At 39.8% G+C, this 19,909-nt stretch overlaps 2 protein-coding genes across 2 annotated transcripts; one reads left to right on the top strand and one right to left on the bottom strand.

Moving 5' to 3' along the window:
• Positions 1–1,120: 1,120 nt before the first annotated feature.
• SLC39A1 (solute carrier family 39 member 1) lies at positions 1,121–7,623 on the bottom strand. Its single transcript, XM_067472300.1, has 4 exons — positions 7,496–7,623; positions 4,583–4,845; positions 3,283–3,413; positions 1,121–1,730 (listed from the first exon to the last, which is right to left on the bottom strand). The coding sequence occupies exons 2-4, from the start codon at positions 4,737–4,739 to the stop codon at positions 1,122–1,124; spliced, it is 897 nt and encodes a 298-aa protein (XP_067328401.1). The 5' UTR covers positions 4,740–4,845; positions 7,496–7,623; the 3' UTR covers position 1,121.
• Positions 7,624–8,591: 968 nt separating this feature from the next.
• Positions 8,592–18,976, top strand: CREB3L4 (cAMP responsive element binding protein 3 like 4). Its single transcript, XM_060757949.2, has 9 exons — positions 8,592–8,693; positions 10,703–10,811; positions 12,424–12,658; positions 12,852–12,907; positions 12,991–13,065; positions 13,159–13,265; positions 14,702–14,770; positions 16,017–16,101; positions 16,267–18,976. The coding sequence occupies exons 1-9, from the start codon at positions 8,638–8,640 to the stop codon at positions 16,675–16,677; spliced, it is 1,203 nt and encodes a 400-aa protein (XP_060613932.2). The 5' UTR covers positions 8,592–8,637; the 3' UTR covers positions 16,678–18,976.
• The last annotated feature ends 933 nt before the right edge of the window (positions 18,977–19,909 follow it).

The following is a 19,909-nucleotide window of genomic DNA, read 5'->3' as shown; positions in this document are numbered from 1 at the left end:
TCACTTACCGAGACCGCTACGACCCTCATCCAATGACTGATCAACACCAAACTTGATACACAAAACCCCCATGACCCCTTTTACATCCTGGTGAGGTTTGGGGGGGACAGTTGACAATGGATAATGGGATTTGTAGCACTTTCGAGGACAAACCATAGATGATGGGACTTCAAGTACCTCCACTCCCTTCCCGAGACTGCTGCAACCCTTATCTAATGACCGATCAAGACCAAACTTGGCACACACAGCCATCATGATCAACTCTACATCCTGGTGCAGTTTGGAGGAAGATGGACCACGGATGATGGGACTTGCAGTAACTTCACTCACTTTCCGAGACCACTGCGACTCTCATCCAATGACTGATCAAGACCAAAGTTGGCATACAGAGCCCCTATGACCCACTCTACATCCTGGCGCTGTTTGGAGGAGGATGGTCCATGGACGATGGGACTTGCAGTACCTTCACTCACTTCCCATGACCATAGCAACACTCATCCAATTACTATTAAAGACCAAACTTGGCACAGAGAGCCCCCATGGCCAACTCAAGATTTTGGTGCAGTTTGGGGAGGGCGGACTACAGATGATGGGACTTGCAGTACCTTCACTCATTTCCTGAGACTGCTGCGACTCTCATCCAATGACTGATCAAGACCAAAGTTGGCACACAGAGCCTCCATGACCCACTCTACATCCTGGCGCTGTTTGGAGGAGGGTGGACCATGGACGATGGGACTCGCAGTACCTTCACTCACTTCCCGAGACTGCTGCGACTCTCATCCAATGACTGATCAAGACCAGACTTGGCACACGGAGCCCCCATGACCCACTCTACATCCTGGTGCTGTTTGGAAGAAGATGGACCACCGATTATGGGACTTGCAGTACCTTCATTCACTTCCTGTGACCACAGCAACACTCATCCAATTACCAATAAAGACCAAACTTGGCACACAGACTCCCCATGACCAACAGAACATACTGGACACGTTTGGGAAAAATTGACCTTGATTTATGGGAGTTGTAGTTCACTTGCATCCAGAGAAACTGTAACCCCCACTGACAATGATTTGGCTTGGATTGTCCCCACCCCCCACCCCCCACCCCCCCAGCCCACTTTAGAGCCTGAGGAAGAGGAGGCAGGTGAGGAGGGCGAATCCGGCCAGGACGGCCGTGGCCCGGAGGATGCGCTGCCGCCGGCGGGTTCCGGGTCGGGTTCCGTGGGGCAGGGCCTCCTCCGCGCAGGATAGGTGGAGGAAGGCTCCGGCGGCCAGGCCTTGCAGCACGGAGCACGAGAGGCGGGACAACGGGGAGGAGGAAGGGCCCACCCTCCCTAGCGCCAGTCCCAAGGGGGCGGAGGTGGCAAAGAGGGCCACCCCGGCAACAACAGCCCGGCCCCGCAGCCCCCCTTGCACCAGCCGCAGCCCCAAAGCGAAGGCCAGCAGCCCCTGGTGCAGCAGTAGGAACACACACGGCTCTAGAACCCGGACGGAGAGCCCTTGCAACCCCGAGGAAAGGCACAAGGAGAGCAGCAGGGCGCCCAAGCGCAGGCCAGAGGGGGGGTCTTCGTGGATGGGTGCAGAGGGGCTCCAGGGGGTCTCCTTGCCTCCCTCTTCCTCTTCCTCCTCCTCCTCGTGAGGGTCCTTGCAGGCCAAGAGGATCTGCTCCAGGATCAGGACCAGGAAGAAGCCCACGGACAGGAGGAACTCCGGCAGAGGGAAGAGCAGCTGCAAAGGAAGAGGAGAGAAGAGGGAGATAGAAACACACTCCAGTGTGAGAAATACAGTCCTAATGGACATGTGGTCACAGCAGATTTCACCAAAGGGTTACACAAGTGGAGATGAGCATCGAGATCAGGCCTGGGCCAACTTGGGCCCTCCCTCCCGGTGGTTTGGACTTCAACTCCCCCAATAATAATAATAATAATAATAATAATAATGGGAAGTGTCCGATGTGGGATCCAATACAACAGTCAGCATACTGACCTTGTTATAATTACTACTACTACTACTACTAATAATAATAATAATAAAATTATTATTATATTATGAGAAGTGTCTGACGTGTGATCCAATACAACAGCCAGCATACTGACATTATTATTACTAGTACTACTAATAAAAATATAAGAATTATTATATTATTATTATATTATGAGAAGTGTGCGACGTGTGATCCAATACAACAGTCAGCATACTGACATTCTTATTATTATTACTACTATTAACAATATAAGTATTATTATATTATTATTATATTATGAGAAGTGTCTGACGTGATCCAAAACCTTGTTATTATTATTATTATTAATTATTAATATAATATTAGTTAATAATATATATTATATTATGTTATATATGTTATATAATATATTATATAATATAAGTTAATAATATAATATATAGTATTATTATTATATTATGAGAAGTGTCCGACGTGTGATCCAATACACCAGCCAGCATACCGACCTTGTTATTATTATTACTAATAACAATAACAACAATATAAATATTATTATATTATTATTATATTATGAGAAGTTTCCGACGTGTGATCCAAAACCTTGTTATTATTATTTATAGTTAATAATATAATATTAGTTAATAATATGTAATATAATATTAATATATAATATAATATATAACAATGTAATATATAATAATATAATATTAGTTAATATATATATAATACATTATATAATATATATGTTATATATTATATTATGTTACATATATATATTATATTATATATAATATTAGCTAATAATATAATATATAAATATTATAATAATAATATATAATAATATAATATTAGTTAATAATATAATATAAAGTATTATTATATTATTATTATATCATGAGAAGTGTCCGATGTGTGATCCAATACAACAGCCAGCATACTGACCTTGTTGTTATTATTACTACTACTACTACTACTACTAATAACAATATAAATATTATTATTATTATATTATGAGAAGTGTCCGACATGTGATCCAATACAACAGCCAGCATACTGACCTTGTTATTATTAACAACTGATCTTGTCGGCTGTGGACTCATCTTGTTGTGTTTCAAACAATATTAATAGCAATAACAACCACTTAATTTGCCATTATTTATTATAGGTGGGGAAGTCTGCCACCTAGAGACCAAAGGCAGTACTGCAATACGTAAATACAGCCGAGGAAGATATACTGATAGTTTCCCACGTCGGCTTACTAGGAGAACTTAATTTCCATGATTTGGCTTGGACCTTTCCCCCTCCAGCCACACTCACCGTGACCCGGAGCTCTTCCAGGACCCCATTGATGGCGCCCAGGTAATTGGGGAGGAGGTCCAGGAGGCAGGCGGCCAGGAAGACCCCGCTGGTAAAGCAGCCCAGCAGGCCGAGGGACTCCCTCCGGAGCGCTGGAGGAGAGAAGAGGAGAGGAGGGGGCTTAGAGGAGGACCACAGGAAGGGGCCCCCAAAGGACATCCAGCCCAGCCCCTTCTTTCTGCTGGGAAGGAAGGCACAACTAAACCATTCCCAATAAATGGCCACCCAGGTTCTTTTTAATAATAATAATAATAATAATAATAATAATAATAATAACATCCTCAACTTGGAAGGGACCCCCCAAGGCTATCCAGTCCAACCCTTTCCTGCCATAATAGACAGATGAAGGCACAACTAAACCACTCCCAATAAATGGACATCCAAGTTCATAATAATAATAATAATAATAATAATAATAATAATAATATCCTCAAGTTGGAAGGGACCCCCCCCCCCCCGCCCAAAGGCCATCCAGTCCAACCCTTTCCTGCCATAATAGAGAGATAGATTTAATCCTAGAGTTTGAAGGGATCCCCAAAGGGCATCTAGCCCAACATCCTTCTGCTGGGAAGGAAGGCACAACTAAACCACTCCCAATAGACGGCCATCCAGGTCCTTCTAATTATTATAGTATGGGAAGGGTCCGACATGTGATCCATACAACAGCCAGCATACTGACCTTGTCTGTTGTGTACTAATCTTGTTATGTTTCAAATAATTATGATTAGGAATAATAATAATAATAATTATTATTATTATTATTATTATTATTATTATTAACATTTATATGCTGCCCTTCTCATCCTGAAAGGGACTCAGAGCGGCTTACAATGTAAGTGTCTGACATGTGATCCAATACAACAGCCAACATACCTTGACCTTGTCTGCTGTATACTAATCTTATGTTTCAAACCATTATGATTAGTAATAATAATAAAAGATTATTATTATTGTTATTATTATTATTATTATTATATTATGAGAAGTATCCGAAGTGTGATCCAATACAACAGCCAGCATACTGACCTTGTCTGCTGTGTACTAATCTTGTTATGTTTCAAATAATAGTATCCGACAGTTGGAAGTGGCCCCAAAGAAGGCCATGCAGTCCAGCCCCTTTCTTTCTGCCAAGCAGGAAAAGCACCATCAAAGCCCTCCCGACACATGGCCATTCTGTGCCGAAGGGAAATGGGAAGGGAGGAATGGGGAAATGAAGGAGGAAAGGATAGCTGTCCCAGGAAGGGAAGGAAGGCATGCTCACCGGAGGAGCCTGGAGGGAAGAGGCGCAGGGGCATGAGCCCGCCGAGGAGGGTCGCGGCCAGCAGGGTGGCCAGAGAGCCCAGCTTGACCGCCTCCGGCCCTGCAGAGTGGAGCGGCGGCAAGGGGCCCCAGGCCAAGGGCCCCAAGGGGTCCGCCATGAGCGCGGCTGCTTCAGAGCCAGGACCCGATGGCAAGGCCGTCCAGCGTTTCCTTCAAAGGGTCACTCCTTTGCCGGACAGGTCATGCTCCTCAATGGAAGGCCACCTGGAAGACATGAAGGCACAGTGTATCCCAAAAGGAATCCCCAGCAGATCTTTCTACAATGACAACAACAAACAACAACAACATTCGAAGCTACACGGACTGAAGAACGATGCAGTACTATCCTCAGCCTGCCACCTGCAGACTGAAGGCGGTACTGCACGATTCAGATTGCGCTCTGCAATATAACAAAAATAATTTATTTATTTATTATTTACTAATTTGTATACCGCCTTTCTCAGCCAATTGGCGACTCAAGGCATTTTCCATCTTTATTTATAGCCCGCTTTTCTCCCACAAAGGGACCCAAAAGCAGCTTCTGGCATCTCAATACAATGCAAACAACAATCCAAGCGCATATAAAACAAATAAAGCAATAAACATAAAAACATCTGAAAACAGCTTTTAAACAATATACATTAAAGTGGTATCTCTGCCACACAATGACTGTTCACTGTAATAATAATAATAATAATAAATATTTCCTGTCTTCTCTAGAACAATGTTTACTGCTGTTATTTCTATTATAATATTTTCCTTTATTATATTTCCTATTATTATATGCCCTGTTATTATATTTCCTATTATTATATTATTATTATATTTCCTATATTTTATTACATTTCTTATTATTTTATATTATATTGTTATATTTCCTATAGTATTATATTTCCTTTTATTATATTGCCTGTTATTATTATTTCTATATTATTATAATATTTCCTATTATATTACAATTATTATAGTTTCTATATTATTATATTCCCTATTATTGTATTTCCTGTTATTATTATATATCCTATATTATTATTACATTTCCTATTATAATATTATATTTTCTGTTATTGTGTTTCCTGTTATTATTATATATCCTATATTATTATTATATTTCCTATTATATTACAATGATTATAGCTTCTACATTATTATTATATTTCCTATTATTGTATTTCCTATTACATTACAATGATTATAGTTTCTATATTATTATATTCCCTATTATTGTATTTCCTGTTATTATTATATATCCTATATTATTATTATATTTGCTATTATAATTAATTATAGTTCCTATATTATTATTACATTTCCTACATTTCCTATTATTATAATATTATATTTTCTATTATTGTATTTCCTGTTATTATTATATATCCTATATTATTATATTTGCTATTATATTAAATTATTATAGTTTCTATATTATTATTATATTCCCTATTATTGTATTTCCTGTTATTATTATATATCCTATATTATTATTATTATATTTCCTATTATATTAAAATTATTATAGTTTCTACATTATTATTATATTCCCTATTATTGTATTTCCTGTTATTATCATATAACCTATATTATTATTGTATTTCCTATTATATGATAATTATTATAGTTTCTATATTATTATATTTCCTATTATATTTTAATTATTATAGCTTCTATATTATTATTATATTTCATATTATATTACAATGATTATAGTTTCTATATTATTATCATATTCCCTATTATGGTATTTCCTGTTATTTTTATATATCCTATATTATTATTATATTTGCTATTATAATTAATTATAGTTCCTATATTATTATACTATTTCCTATTATTTTATTATATTCCCTATTATTGTATTTCCTGTTATTATCATATAACCTATATTATTATTGTATTTCCTATTATATTATAATTATTATAGTTTCTATATTATTACATTTCCTATTATATTTTAATTATTATAGCTTCTATATTATTGTTATTATATTTCCTATTATTATTATATTATATTTCCTATTATTGTATTTACTGTTATTATTATATTTCCTATATTATTATATTTCCTATTATATTATAGTTTCTATATTATTATATTTCCTATTATTTATTTTCTGTTATTATCATATATCCTATATTATTATTGTATTTCCTATTGTATTAAATTATTATAGTTTCTATATTATTATTATATTCCCTATTATTGTATTTCCTGTTATTATTATATATCCTATATTATTATTATATTTCCTATTATATTATAATTATTATAGTTTCTATATTATTATATTTCCTATTATATTTTAATTATTATAGCTTCTATATTATTATTATATTTACTATTATTGTATTTCCTGTTATTATTATATATCCTATATTATTATTGTATTTCCTGTTATTATTATATATCCTATATTATTATTGTATTTCCTATATTATTATATTTCCTATTATATTATAGTTTCTATATTAGTATATTTCCTATTATTTATTTCCTGTTATTATTATATATCCTATATTATTATATTTCCTATTATATTTTAATTATTATAGTTTCTATATTATTGTTATTATATTTCCTATTATTATAATATATTTCCTATTATTTATTTCCTGTTATTATTATATATCCTATATTATTATTATTATTTCCTATTATTATATTATATTGCTTTGTAGTTTCTCTTCCAGAACCAGCCTTTCCCTTTTTTGGACTTCAACTCCCAGAATCCTTAGTTGTTTGTGCCAATGGCAAGGCATTCTGGGAGTTGTAGTCCACTTTTTGAAAAGCCCTCCCTCAAAGGGGCAGAGGAAAGGGCTCCATGACAGACCACTACCGAGCACATCATCCCCAAAACACTTCGGCCTCCGGACTCACCGCGTGCCGCTTCCCTTCAGGCTCCAACCGGAAATAGGCCTTCACACGCCTCAGGAAGTCCCGCATATGGGAGAAAAACCCGGAAGCCGTTCGGCCAATCAGGACGCCCGCTCAGCCCTTATGTCACCGCGCGGGCGTTCGAAAGGGGCGTGGCGCTCCCCTTAGGCTCTAAGTGGGCGGTCCCCAAATGGAATGCAAATATATATCAAACAGTTCTAGCCAATGGGAGCAGGCGCCTTCCCAAAATGGGCGTGGAGATGCAAATACCTCAAGGAGTTTGAGGCAATGGGAGCAGGCGCCTTCCAAATATGGGATATGCAGATTTTCTCAACGAGTTCTAGCCAATAGGAGCAGGGCCTTCCCAAAATGGGCGTAGATATGCAGATACACCAACCGATTCCAGCCAATGGGAGCAGGCGCCTTCCTAAAATGGGCGTGGAGATGCAAATACGCCAAGCACTTTGAGGCAATGGGAGCAGGCGCCTTCCAAATATGGGATATGCAGATTTTCTCAACCAGTTCCAGCCAATAGGAGCAGGGCCTTCCCAAAATGGGCGTGGATATGCAGATACACCAACTGATTCCAGCCAATGGGAGCAGGCGCTTTCCTAAAATGGGCGTGGAGATGCAAATACGTCAAGCGGTTTGAGGCAATGGGAGCAGGCGCCTTCCAAATATGGGATATGCAGATTTTCTCAACCAGTTCCAGCCAATGGGAGCAGGGGCCTTCCCAAAATGGGCGTGGATATGCAGATACATCAACCGGTTCCAGCCAATGGGAGCAGGCGCGCCCTACAAATGGCATCAGCTTAGGTCTAGATTGGCGTGAGGACTTCCACTCCCAGAAGCCTCGGCCGCTGACTCAAAGGCGCAGGGATTCTGGGAATTGGAGTCCAAACCTTAAAGGACAAGAATGGGGTGCTTATTGAACTTTTGGAAAGTGCAGGCAGGCCAAGAAAGTTGAGATGACATCCCACCACCAAGAATAATATTATTTTACTACCTTACTAATTGCAATACGTAATTTTATTTAAATATGGATGGATTTAAATACCTGGGGCCAGGACAGGTGTGTGCCCTTTGGCGCCTTCTGATTGGCTGCGGGGAGTGGAGGGGGCGGGGCCTGGCCCCAGGAGACCCGGATGCCCAGATCCTGTCCTGCTCCAGGAAGACTTCCTCCTTCTCCACCTGAAGACAGGTAAAGGCACCTGGCAGGAGAACACTATACTATAAATATGTATATGTATGTATTTGTATATGTATATGTGTGTGTGTGTATATATATATATATATATATATATATATAAATACATATTATGGATATATATATAATATAGTTATATATATAATACATTATATATAATGTATAGCATATAGTATAATTTTATATATTACATACAAAATATATAATACAATAAAATATAATAAAATTAGGTAAAGCCAGATGGGAGAACCTATATATATATATATATATATATATATATATATAATACATTATATAGATAATACATTATATATAATGTATATAATTATATATAATAGTGTGTGTATATATATAATACAGGGTTAGTCAAAATGCATAGGCCAATAAGCCATTCAATTGAATGGCTTATTGGCCTATGCATTTTGACTAACCCTGTACATTATATATAATGTATATAATGTGTAGTATATAATATAGTTATATATATATATATATACACAATATATGATGCAATATAATAAAATTAAGTAAAGGCAGGTGGGAGAACCACTATATACACACACACACACACATTATATAAATAATGTATTATATATATAATACCTTATATATAATGTATATAATGTGTAGTATATAATATAATATATATACATACAATATATGATGCAATATAATAAAATTAAGTAAAGGCAGGTGGGAGAACCACTATATATATATATATATATATATACACACACACACACACACACACACACACACATTATATAAATAATGCATTATATATATATATAATACATTATATATAATGTATATAATTATATATAATAGTCTGCGTATATATATAAATTATATATAATGTATATAATGTGTAGTATATAATATAGTTATATATATATATACACAATATATGATGCAATATAATAAAATTAAGTAAAGGCAGGTGGGAGAACCACTATATATATATATATATATATATACACACACACACACACACACACACACATTATATAAATAATGCATTATATATATATATATATATATATATATATATATAATACATTATATATAATGTATATAATTATATATAATAGTCTGCGTATATATATAAATTATATATAATGTATATAATGTGTAGTATATAATATAGTTATATATATATATATACACTATATAGGATGCAATATAATAAAATTAAATAAAGGCAGGTGGGAGAACCACTATATATATATATATATATATATATATATATAGTAGGAAATATAAGAATAACTTGAAATGTAATAGTAAATATAATAATATACTAACAGGAAATATAATAGGAAATATAATAACAGTTAATATGATCATATAATAATAGGAAATATAATAGTAATATAATAATAAGAAATAGAATTATATATATTTATATATATATATATCTTTTGGGACTGGAATCATTGTGATGCTATCTGTTTTCCAGGCTGCCTGGCCAATATGTCCCAGCAGCACTCTCTCCTGACGTTTCATCTGCACCTGTGGCTAATGGCATCTTTATAGGAACTTATGACAGCGAGGCAAGTGGAATGTGTATGTGTGTATATATATGCACACACACCTGTGGAAACTGCAGAGTCCTATCAGTGGGGGTATCTGCATGGGGGTAGCCTGGCCTCTGTTGCCTGGAGGCACCCTCTGTGGAATAACACCCAGGATGGGAGAAAGGACCCTTGTCTCTTTGAAGCAGGTGTGAATGTTGCAATTAGCAAGCTTGAATAGCATTGAGTAGCCATGAAGCTGCAAAGTCAATAAATGAGGGTCTCTGCATAGAGGTAGCCTGGCTTCTGTTGCCTGGAGGCACCCTCTGCGGAATGACTCACATCAGTTCCTATGAAGATCCCATTAGCCACAGATGCAGGAGAAACGTCAGGAGAGGATGCTACTGGAACATATTGGTCAGGCAGCCTGGAAAATTCACAGCAACCCACTGTTGTTGTTGTTGTTTTGCCTGTGTTGTTTCCTTCCAGGGCGATGATCCGCTCCTCTTCCCTGGACGTTTTGCTGGAAGCCGAGGGACCCTTTCCGCTCCCGGACCACGCCTATTACGGGGCCTGGGACCCCCAAGGGCCCCTCCAGGTGGGCCCCAGCCCCACAATAAATTATAATTATAATTATTTTCTCTCTACTTTGCCTTTTCCTTTAGTATTGTGACTTTTCCGATTACGATTTCAGTTGCAAAGTGGGCTGTGCGTCCAATCAATCAATCAATCAGTCAATCAATCCGTCTCATGGCTTTTCCTTTCGTGTTATGACTTTGCAGATTACGATTTCAGGCACAGAGTGTGCTATACAGCCAATCAATTCACCAATCAATCAATCAATTATGTGCACTTTCTTTAAGTGTTGTGACTTTGTAGATTGCAATTTCAGGTACAAAGTGGGTGATACAGCCAATCAATCAATTCATCAATCAATCAGTCTGGTGCCTTTTCCTTTAGTGTTGTGACTTTGTGATTCAAAGTGGGTGATACGGCCAATCAATCAATTCATCAATCAATTCACCAATCAATCGGTCTGGTGCCTTTTCCTTTAGTGTTGTGACTTTGTGATTCAAAGTGGGTGATACGGCCAATCAATCAATTCATCAATCAATTCACCAATCAATCGGTCTGGTGCCTTTTCCTTTAGTGTTGTGACTTTGCAAGTTGCAATTTCAGGTTCAAAGGGTGATGCAGCCAATCAATCAATTCATCAATCAATCAGTCTGGTGCCTTTTCCTTTAGTGTTGTGACTTTGTGGACTCAAAGTGGATGATACAGCCAATCGATCAATTCACCAATCAATCAATTCATCAATCAATCAGTCTTCTGCCTTTTCCTTTAGTGTTGTGACTTTGCAGGTTGCAATTTCAGGTTCAAAGTGGGTGATACAGCCAATCAATCAATTCATCAATCAATCAGTCTGGTGCCTTTTCCTTTAGTGTTGTGACTTTGTGGACTCAAAGTGGATGATACAGCCAATCGATCAATTCATCAATTCATCAATCAATCAATCAGTCTGGTGTTGTGACTTTGTATATTACAATTTCAGGTTCAAAGGGGGTGATACAGCCAATCAATCAATCAATCAATCAATTCATCCATCAATCAGTCTTCTGCCTTTTCCTTTAGTGTTGTGACTTTGTGGACTCAAAGTGGATGATACAGCCAATCGATCAATTCATCAATCAATCAATTCATCAATCAATCAATCAGTCTGGTGTTGTGACTTTGTATATTACAATTTCAGGTTCAAAGTGGGTGATACAGCCAATCAATCAATCAATCAATCAATTCATCCATCAATCAGTCTTGTACCTTTTCCTTTAGTGTTGTGACTTTGTAGATTACAATTTCTGGTTCAAAGTGGGTGACGCAGCCAATCAATCAATTCATCAATCAATCAATCAATTCATCAATCATTTCACCAATCAGTCAGTCTGGTGCCTTTTCCTTTAGTGTTGTGACTTTGTAGATTACAATTTCTGGTTCAAAGTGGGTGACGCAGCCAATCAATTAATTCATCAGTCAATCAATTCATCAATCAATTCACCAATCAATCATTTTGGTGCCTTTTCCTTTAGTGCTGTAATGTGTTAGATTGCAATTTTAGGCTCGGAGTGGTCAATACATCGAATCAAGTCCAAAACACTGGCAAGCTATCAACTTAATCATTCATTCAATCAATCGATCGATCAATTCCATCGCAGGCTCCAGACGGTGGCGAGGATGGAGACGATCTCCTCTTGCTGCTCATTGACCCCAACGTGGCCTGCGACCCCCACGGTCCGGAGAGCGACAGCGGGATCTCGGACGACCCCCGGACCGAGTCCCCCAATCCGAGATACGCGGAGGCGCAAGACCCATCGTCCACGGCTGTCTGCGAGGTCGTCTGTGACTCCGGAGGGGCGCCTTTCCCCGACGTCGCTTTTGCAGGGACCCTCGGTACGTTTTCCGGGGATCCGCTCTGGGTTGCAGTCCGAACTTTAAGGGACTTTGGAGCAGAGTCATTGCATTGGAGACATATTGGAGTGTATCTTTCCTGCATAATGGCAGAAGGGGGGTGGTCTAGATGCCCTCTGGGGATCCCTTTCAGCCCTCCTCCTCCTTTCTGATTGCATCCCCTTGCCTTTGACAGGGACCTGGACTCCGCAAACCATCATCCCCGGGGATGGAGCCCCGTCTGCAGAGCAGGTGAGCATCCGGACGGGACTTTGTGCCACGTCAAGACCACACGGCTGTTTAAAGCGGAATCAAACTGGGTTAATTCCCCGCAGGCTCTGACGGAGGAGGAGCGCCGCTTGCTGGCCCAGGAAGGGGTCTCTCTCCAGGGGGGGCGGCCCCTCTCCAAGGTGCGTCCCTCTCCACTCCAAGTCCCATGGCGCCGAAGGGGACGCTGGGAGATGTAGTCCCCCCATTTCCCACCTGCAATGCTTTCATCACAGGTGGAGGAACGCATCCTGAAGAAGGTCCGGAGGAAGATCCGGAACAAGCGTTCGGCCCAAGACAGCCGCCGGCGCAAGAAGGAGTATGTCGACGGCCTGGAGAACCGGTGAGTGCGGGGCGTGGGAGACGTAGTTCACTATGGGCCATTTCCTTTAGTGTAGTGACATTATTATTATTATTTATGGCATATACATAACAACACAGCACCCATGCAATTTAGGTCCAAGTGTCTCGGATTCGGCTCTGGATATTGCAACGGCCTGTTATTATTATTATTATTATTATTATTATTATTATATTACATTAAATTATTATATATTATTATATTACATTATATTATTATATTATTATTAGATTACATTGCATTATTATATTATAATTATTATATTGCATTACATTATTATATTACATTATATTATTATTTTATATTATATTAAATGGACATTGTTATATTATTATTAGATTACATTGCATTATTATATTACTATTATATTACATTACATTATTATATATTATTATATTACATTATATTATTATATTATTATATTGCATTACATTATTATATGACATTATATTATTATTTTATATTATATTACATTGACATTGTTATATTATTATTAGATTACATTGCATTATTATATTACTATTATATTACATTACATTATTATTATTATACTACATTGTTTACATTACATTATTATTTCATATTATTATATTACATTATATTATTATATTGCATTACGTTATTATATGACATTATATTATTATTTTATATTATATTACATTGTTTACATTATATTATTATTTCATATTATTATATTACATTGCATTATTATATTATAATTATATTACATTACATTATTATATTACATTATATTATTATTTTATATTATTATATTACATTGACATTATTATTAGATTACATTGCATTATTATTAGATTACATTATTATATTACATTACATTATTATATATGATTATATTACATTGCATTAGTATATTATTATTATATCATATTGCATTATTATTATATTACATTATTTTATTACATTATATTATTATTTCATATTATTATATTACATTGACATTATTATGTATTATTATATTAAATTACATTATTATATTATTATTATATTACATTACACTATATTACATTGTTATGTTACATTATATTATTATTTTATATTATATTACATTGACATTACTATATATTATTATATTACATTGCATTATATTATTATTATTATATTACTTTATTATATTATATGACATTATATTATATTATTTTATTATATTATATTACATTATATTTTTATATTACATTATTATTATATTATACTAGCTGTCCCCTGTCATGTGTTGCTGTGGCCCAGTCTGGTGATCTGGAAAATGTAAACAAGTCAAGACAAGAGGTGGCCCTTGGATTGCCATCTAATGCCCCCCCCCCCCCAAAAAAAAACACAATGTATAGGAGTGTTAGGACTGGGAGTGATGGGAGTTGTAGTCTGACAATGGAAGGGCCTTCTCTCTTCCTTCCTTCCAGGGCAGCGGCCTGTGCGGTCCAGAACCAAGAGCTGCGGAAGAAGGTCCAGGACCTCGAGGTGCAAAACAGGTGTGTTGAGGTCCCTGTCTGGACCTAGAACCCAGAGACTGCAAAAACAGGGCGGAAGCGAGGAAAGCAGGGCTTCCCACCTCACAGGAAAGGACACGGAAGAGAGAGAGAGAGAGAAAGAGGCATAGACAGATAGACAGATAGATATATGCATGGATAAGAAGGACGGACGGATAGATGGACAGACAGATGAAGGGATGGAGAGATAGATGGATGAATGGATGGATGGGAGATAGATGGAAGGATGGAGGGATGGATGGATGGAGAGATATATAGATGGATGGAGGGAGGGAGAGATTGAGAGAGGGATGGATGGATGGAGAAATTGATGGATAGATGGATGGATGGATGAATAGATAGATGATAGATAGATAGATAGATAGATAGATAGATAGATAGATAGATGTAAAGATGGATGGAGAGATAGATGGGTGGGTGGAGAAATTGATGGATAGATGGATGGATGAATAGATAGATGATAGATAGATAGATAGATAGATAGATAGATAGATAGAGATAGATGGATGTAAAGATGGATGGAGTGATAGATGGGTGGATGGATGGAGGGAGGGAGAGATGGATGGATGGAGAAATGGATGGATGGATGGATGGAGAGAGAGAGATGGATGGAGATAGATGGATGTAGAGATGGAGGGATGGATGGAGAGATAGATAGATGGAGGGAGGGAGAGAGAGAGAGAGAGAGATAGATAGATGGATGGAGAGATGGATGGAGAGATGGATTGAAAGAGAGATAGATGATGGGTGGTTGGATGGAGGGAGGGAGAGGTGGATGGATGGAGAAATGGATGGATGGATGGATGGAGAGAGAGAGAGAGAGAGATGGATGGAGATAGATGGATGTAGAGATGGAGGGATGGATGGAGAGATAGATAGATGGAGGGAGGGAGGGAGAGAGAGAGAGAGAGAGAGATAGAGAGATAGATGGATGGAGAGATGGAGGGATGGATGGAGAGATAGATAGATGGAGGGAGGGAGGGAGGGAGAGAGAGAGAGAGAGAGAGATAGAGAGATAGATGGATGGAGAGATGGATTGAAAGAGAGATAGATGATGGGTGGTTGGATGGATGAATGGATGGATGGAGAGATAGATATAGGGATGGATGGATGGATGGATAGAGAGATGGATGGAGAAATAGATGGAGAGACAGATAGATAGATGGGTGTGTGGGTGGATAAATAGCCAGGCCTGACTATTTTCCCCCTTGGTCCTCCCCTCCTGCAGTTCCCTCCTGTCCCAACTGCAAAAGCTGACCGGACTCATCAAGCAGACGTCCCCCAAGGCGGCCCAGACCAGCACGTGCCTCTTGGTAACACGCAATCGGGGAGGGAGGGGGTGCTGCTGGACTGTCACTCCCATCCTCCTTTCCCCCTGGGGGCGATGGGTGCTGGGGTCTGGCCTCATGTTGGATGATGGGGGTTGCTGGACTACACCTCCCATCATCCTCCTGCTTCCCTCCTTGCTTCCCTTGCAGCTGCTGCTCTTCTGGCTGGGCCTCTTCCTGCTTCCCAGCGGCCGCTCCTTCTTTGGGGGGACCCAGCTCAGCCGACAAGGGTACAAGCCCTCCGGAGGCAAGTCCACACTGCGGGATTTAACACAGTTCCATCCCCAGACAGAGGAGGGACTTGGGGTTTGGCAGGGTCTGAGGATCTGCTTTCCCTCCCCAGTGATTTCCAGGCACATCCTGCACCAGGGGGGCCTTCCCGACTCGGAAGGAGACGATGGCGCCGCCGAGGGAGCGGACGGAACCAAGGACCGGGTTCCTGAGCAGAAAGCCTGGGCCAAGGCATCCGATCCGGAACCACTCCGGAACAACACAACGCAAGAAGAGAACGGTCCGGTGGAGAAGGACTCCGAGAGGCAAAGCCACGCCGATGAGATGTAATCACTAAGGCTGCCTCTGAGCATGCGCAAAGGGCAATATGTTTGTATTCAGAAGTCACCAAGAGAGCCCCTGAGCATGCGCAGAGAGCATTACATGTCTCTTTGGAAGACACCCGGCTGCCTCTGAGCATGTGCAGAAAGCATCATGGTTGTATTTGGAAGTTAGTCCCTCAGGATGCCTCTGAGCATGCGCAGAGAGCATTACATGTCTATTTGGGAGTTAGTCACTAAGGGAGCCTCTGAGCATGCGCAAAGGGCAATATGTATTGAGAAGTCACCAAGGGAGCCTCTGAGCATGCGCAGAGAACATTAATTTATATCTGGAAGACACTCGGCTGCCTCTGAGCATGCACAGAGCACATTATATGTCTATTTTGGAAGTTAGTCACTAAGGGAGCCTCTGAGCATGTGGAGAGAGCATTGCAGTCTTATCTGGAAGGCACCTAGCTGCCTCTGAGCATGCACAGAGAGCACTAAGGTCCTATTTGGAAGTCTCTAAGGGAGCCTCTGAGCATGCGCAAAGGGCAATATGTTTGTATTGAGAAGTCACCAAGAGAGCCCCTGAGCATGCGCAGAGAACATTAATTTATATCTGGAAGACACTCGGCTGCCTCTGAGCATGCACAGAGCACATTATATGTCTATTTTGGAAGTTAGTCACTAAGGGAGCCTCTGAGCATGCGCAAAGGGCAATATGTTTGTATGGCGAAGTCACCAAGAGAGCCTCTGAGCATGCGCAGAGAACATTAATTCATATCTGGAAGACACTTGGCTGCCTCTGAGCATGCACAGAGAGCATTACATGTCTATTTTGGAATTAGTCACTAAGGGAGCCTCTGAGCATGTGCAGAGAGCATTACAGTCCTATCTGGAAGGCACCTGGCTGCCTTTGAGCATGTGCAGAGAACACTAAGGTCCTATTTGGAAGTCAGTAAGGGAGCCTCTGAGCATGCGCAGAGAGCATTACATGTCTATTTAGGAGTTAGTCAGTAAGGGAGCCTCTGAACATGTGCAGAGAGCACTACAGTTCTGTCTGGAAGGCACCTGGCTGCCTCTGAGCATGTGCAGAGAGCATTAGTGTTCTAATTGGAAGTCAGTAAGGGAGCCTCTGAGCATGCGCAGAGAGCATTACATGTCTATTTGGGAGTTAGTCACTAAGGGAGCCTCTGAGCATGCGCAAAGGACAGTACGTTTCTATTCAGAAATCACTAAGGGAGCCCCTGAGCATGCGCAGAGAGCATTACATGTCTATTTGGAAGACCCCAGGCTGCCTCTGAGCATGCGCAGAGAACACTTAGGTCCTATTTGGAAGTCAATAAGGGAGCCTCAGAGCATGTGCAGAGAGCATGACATTTCTATTTGGAAGTCAGTCGCCAAAGGGTCCTTTGAGCATGCGCAGAGAGCATCAGGGTCCCACTTGGAACTCAATAAGAGAACCTCTGAGCATGTGCAGAGAGCACCAGTGTTCTATTTGGAAGTTAGTCCCTCGGGATGCCTCTGAGCATGCACAGAGAGCATTGCATGTCTATTTGGAAGTCACCACAGTTGCTTCTGAGCATACACAGAGAGCATTAGGATTGTTTGGAAGCCCATCGCTAAGGGTGCTGCTGAGCATGCACAGAGGGCATTATGTGTCTACTAGGGAGACACTAGGTTGCGTCTGAGCATGCGCAGAGAGCATCAGGGTTGTATTTGGAAGTTAGTCCCTCAGGATGCCTCTGAGCATGCACAGAGAGAGCATTGCATGTCTATTTGGAAGTCAGTCACTAAGGGAGCCTCTGAACATGTGCAGAGAGCACTACAGTCCTATCTGGAAGTCAATAAGGGAGCCTCTGAGCATGCACAGAGAGCATTATATTGCTATTTGGAAGTCCATCACTAAGCGTGCCTTTGAGCATGCACAGAGAACATTATTTGGAAGTCAGTCACTAAGGGTGCCTCTGAGCATGCGCAGAGAGTATTACATTTCTATTTGGAGGTCAAAGGAGCCTCTGAACATGCGCAGAGAGCATTATCTTTCTCTTTGGAAGTCAAGTCACTACGGGTGCCTCTGAGCATGCACAGAGAGCATTAATTTCTATTTGGAAGATGCCAAGGCTGTCCCTGAGCATGCACAGAGAGCACTAAGGTCCTATTTGGGCCTGACCAGCCTGAGCCTGGGTGGTGTGCATTGAATATTCAGCATCTCATTATGAATATACAGATATGCCCAATCCCGTCTCATTGGTAAGGCAGGAGGGAGCGGGTTTGTTTACGAACCTTGCAAATCTAGTATATATATATATACACACACACACACACACACACACGGTATATATTGTATTATTAAATTAATTATTAATTAGTTGGAATTTTATTTTTCACGCTGATTTATATATATATATTATGAATTATTAAATTATTATTGATTATGTATTATTAAATTGGTATTCAATAAAAATATATATATTTTCCCAAGCTCAAAAGAGCGTAAATGATGCATTCGAGATCCTTCTCCTTCGATGCCATTAATCCTAATCCGCTCGGGATCAGGGCTCCGCTGACGTCATCCGAACGGAGTCCTGGAAGCGGGTCAGGAAGCCTTCCTCTGCGGCAGAAAGGGGGTCAGGCTGGATGCCCTTTGGGTTCCCTTCCAAGTCTAGGATTCAGAATCCATGGAGCCGCCTACTCTGAAGGTTTCTGTCTCACACGGCCATCTGTCGGGAAGGCTTGGGTGGTGCCTCCTGTATGGCAAGATGGGGGGTCAGACTAGATGGCCTTTGGGGTTCCCTCCCCACTTGAGGCCTCTTTTCTTGGAGACGTTTGCACTGGACGGCCATCTCTATGTAGGGATTAGATGGTGCCTTGCTCTATAACAGAAGGGGGTCAGACTAGATGGTCTTTGGGTTCCCTTCAAATTCTAGGATTCAGAATCAGTGCAGTCTCCTCCTCTATTGGATGGTCGTCTGTCGGGAGTGCTTGGATGGTGCCTTTCTCTATATTAGAAAGGGGTCAGACTGGATGACCTTAGAGTTCCCTTCCAAATCTAGGATTCAGTATCCAGTCGAGTCTCTTTCTCTTGAGTTTTTTTGTACTTGGATGGCCATCTCCCAGGAAAGCTTCAGTGGTGCCTTCCTCTATAACAGAAGGGGATGGATGACCACTGAGTTTCCCTTTGATTTCTAGAATTCAGGAGAGTCTCCTCCTCTACTGGATGGACATCTGTCGGGAGTGCTTGGATGGTGCCTTTCTCT

This window comes from Anolis sagrei, chromosome 12 (assembly GCF_037176765.1).
Source record: "Anolis sagrei isolate rAnoSag1 chromosome 12, rAnoSag1.mat, whole genome shotgun sequence".
NCBI lineage: Eukaryota > Metazoa > Chordata > Lepidosauria > Squamata > Dactyloidae > Anolis > Anolis sagrei.
Note: the sequence above shows the minus strand (reverse complement) of the source record. Positions and strands in the feature narration are given on the sequence as shown.

Coding starts and splice junctions, on each gene's coding strand:
- SLC39A1 (XM_067472300.1), bottom strand. CDS start 4,739: ATGGCGGACCCCTTGGGGCCCTTGGCCTGGGGCCCCTTGCCGCCGCTC. Junction 3,414..4,582: donor CTTCCCTCCAGGCTCCTCCG/GTGAGCATGCCT, acceptor TCTCTCCTCCAG/CGCTCCGGAGGGAGTCCCTC. Junction 1,731..3,282: donor TGGAAGAGCTCCGGGTCACG/GTGAGTGTGGCT, acceptor CTTCCTTTGCAG/CTGCTCTTCCCTCTGCCGGA.
- CREB3L4 (XM_060757949.2), top strand. CDS start 8,638: ATGCCCAGATCCTGTCCTGCTCCAGGAAGACTTCCTCCTTCTCCACCT. Junction 12,659..12,851: donor CGCTTTTGCAGGGACCCTCG/GTACGTTTTCCG, acceptor TGCCTTTGACAG/GGACCTGGACTCCGCAAACC. Junction 13,266..14,701: donor GTCGACGGCCTGGAGAACCG/GTGAGTGCGGGG, acceptor CCTTCCTTCCAG/GGCAGCGGCCTGTGCGGTCC.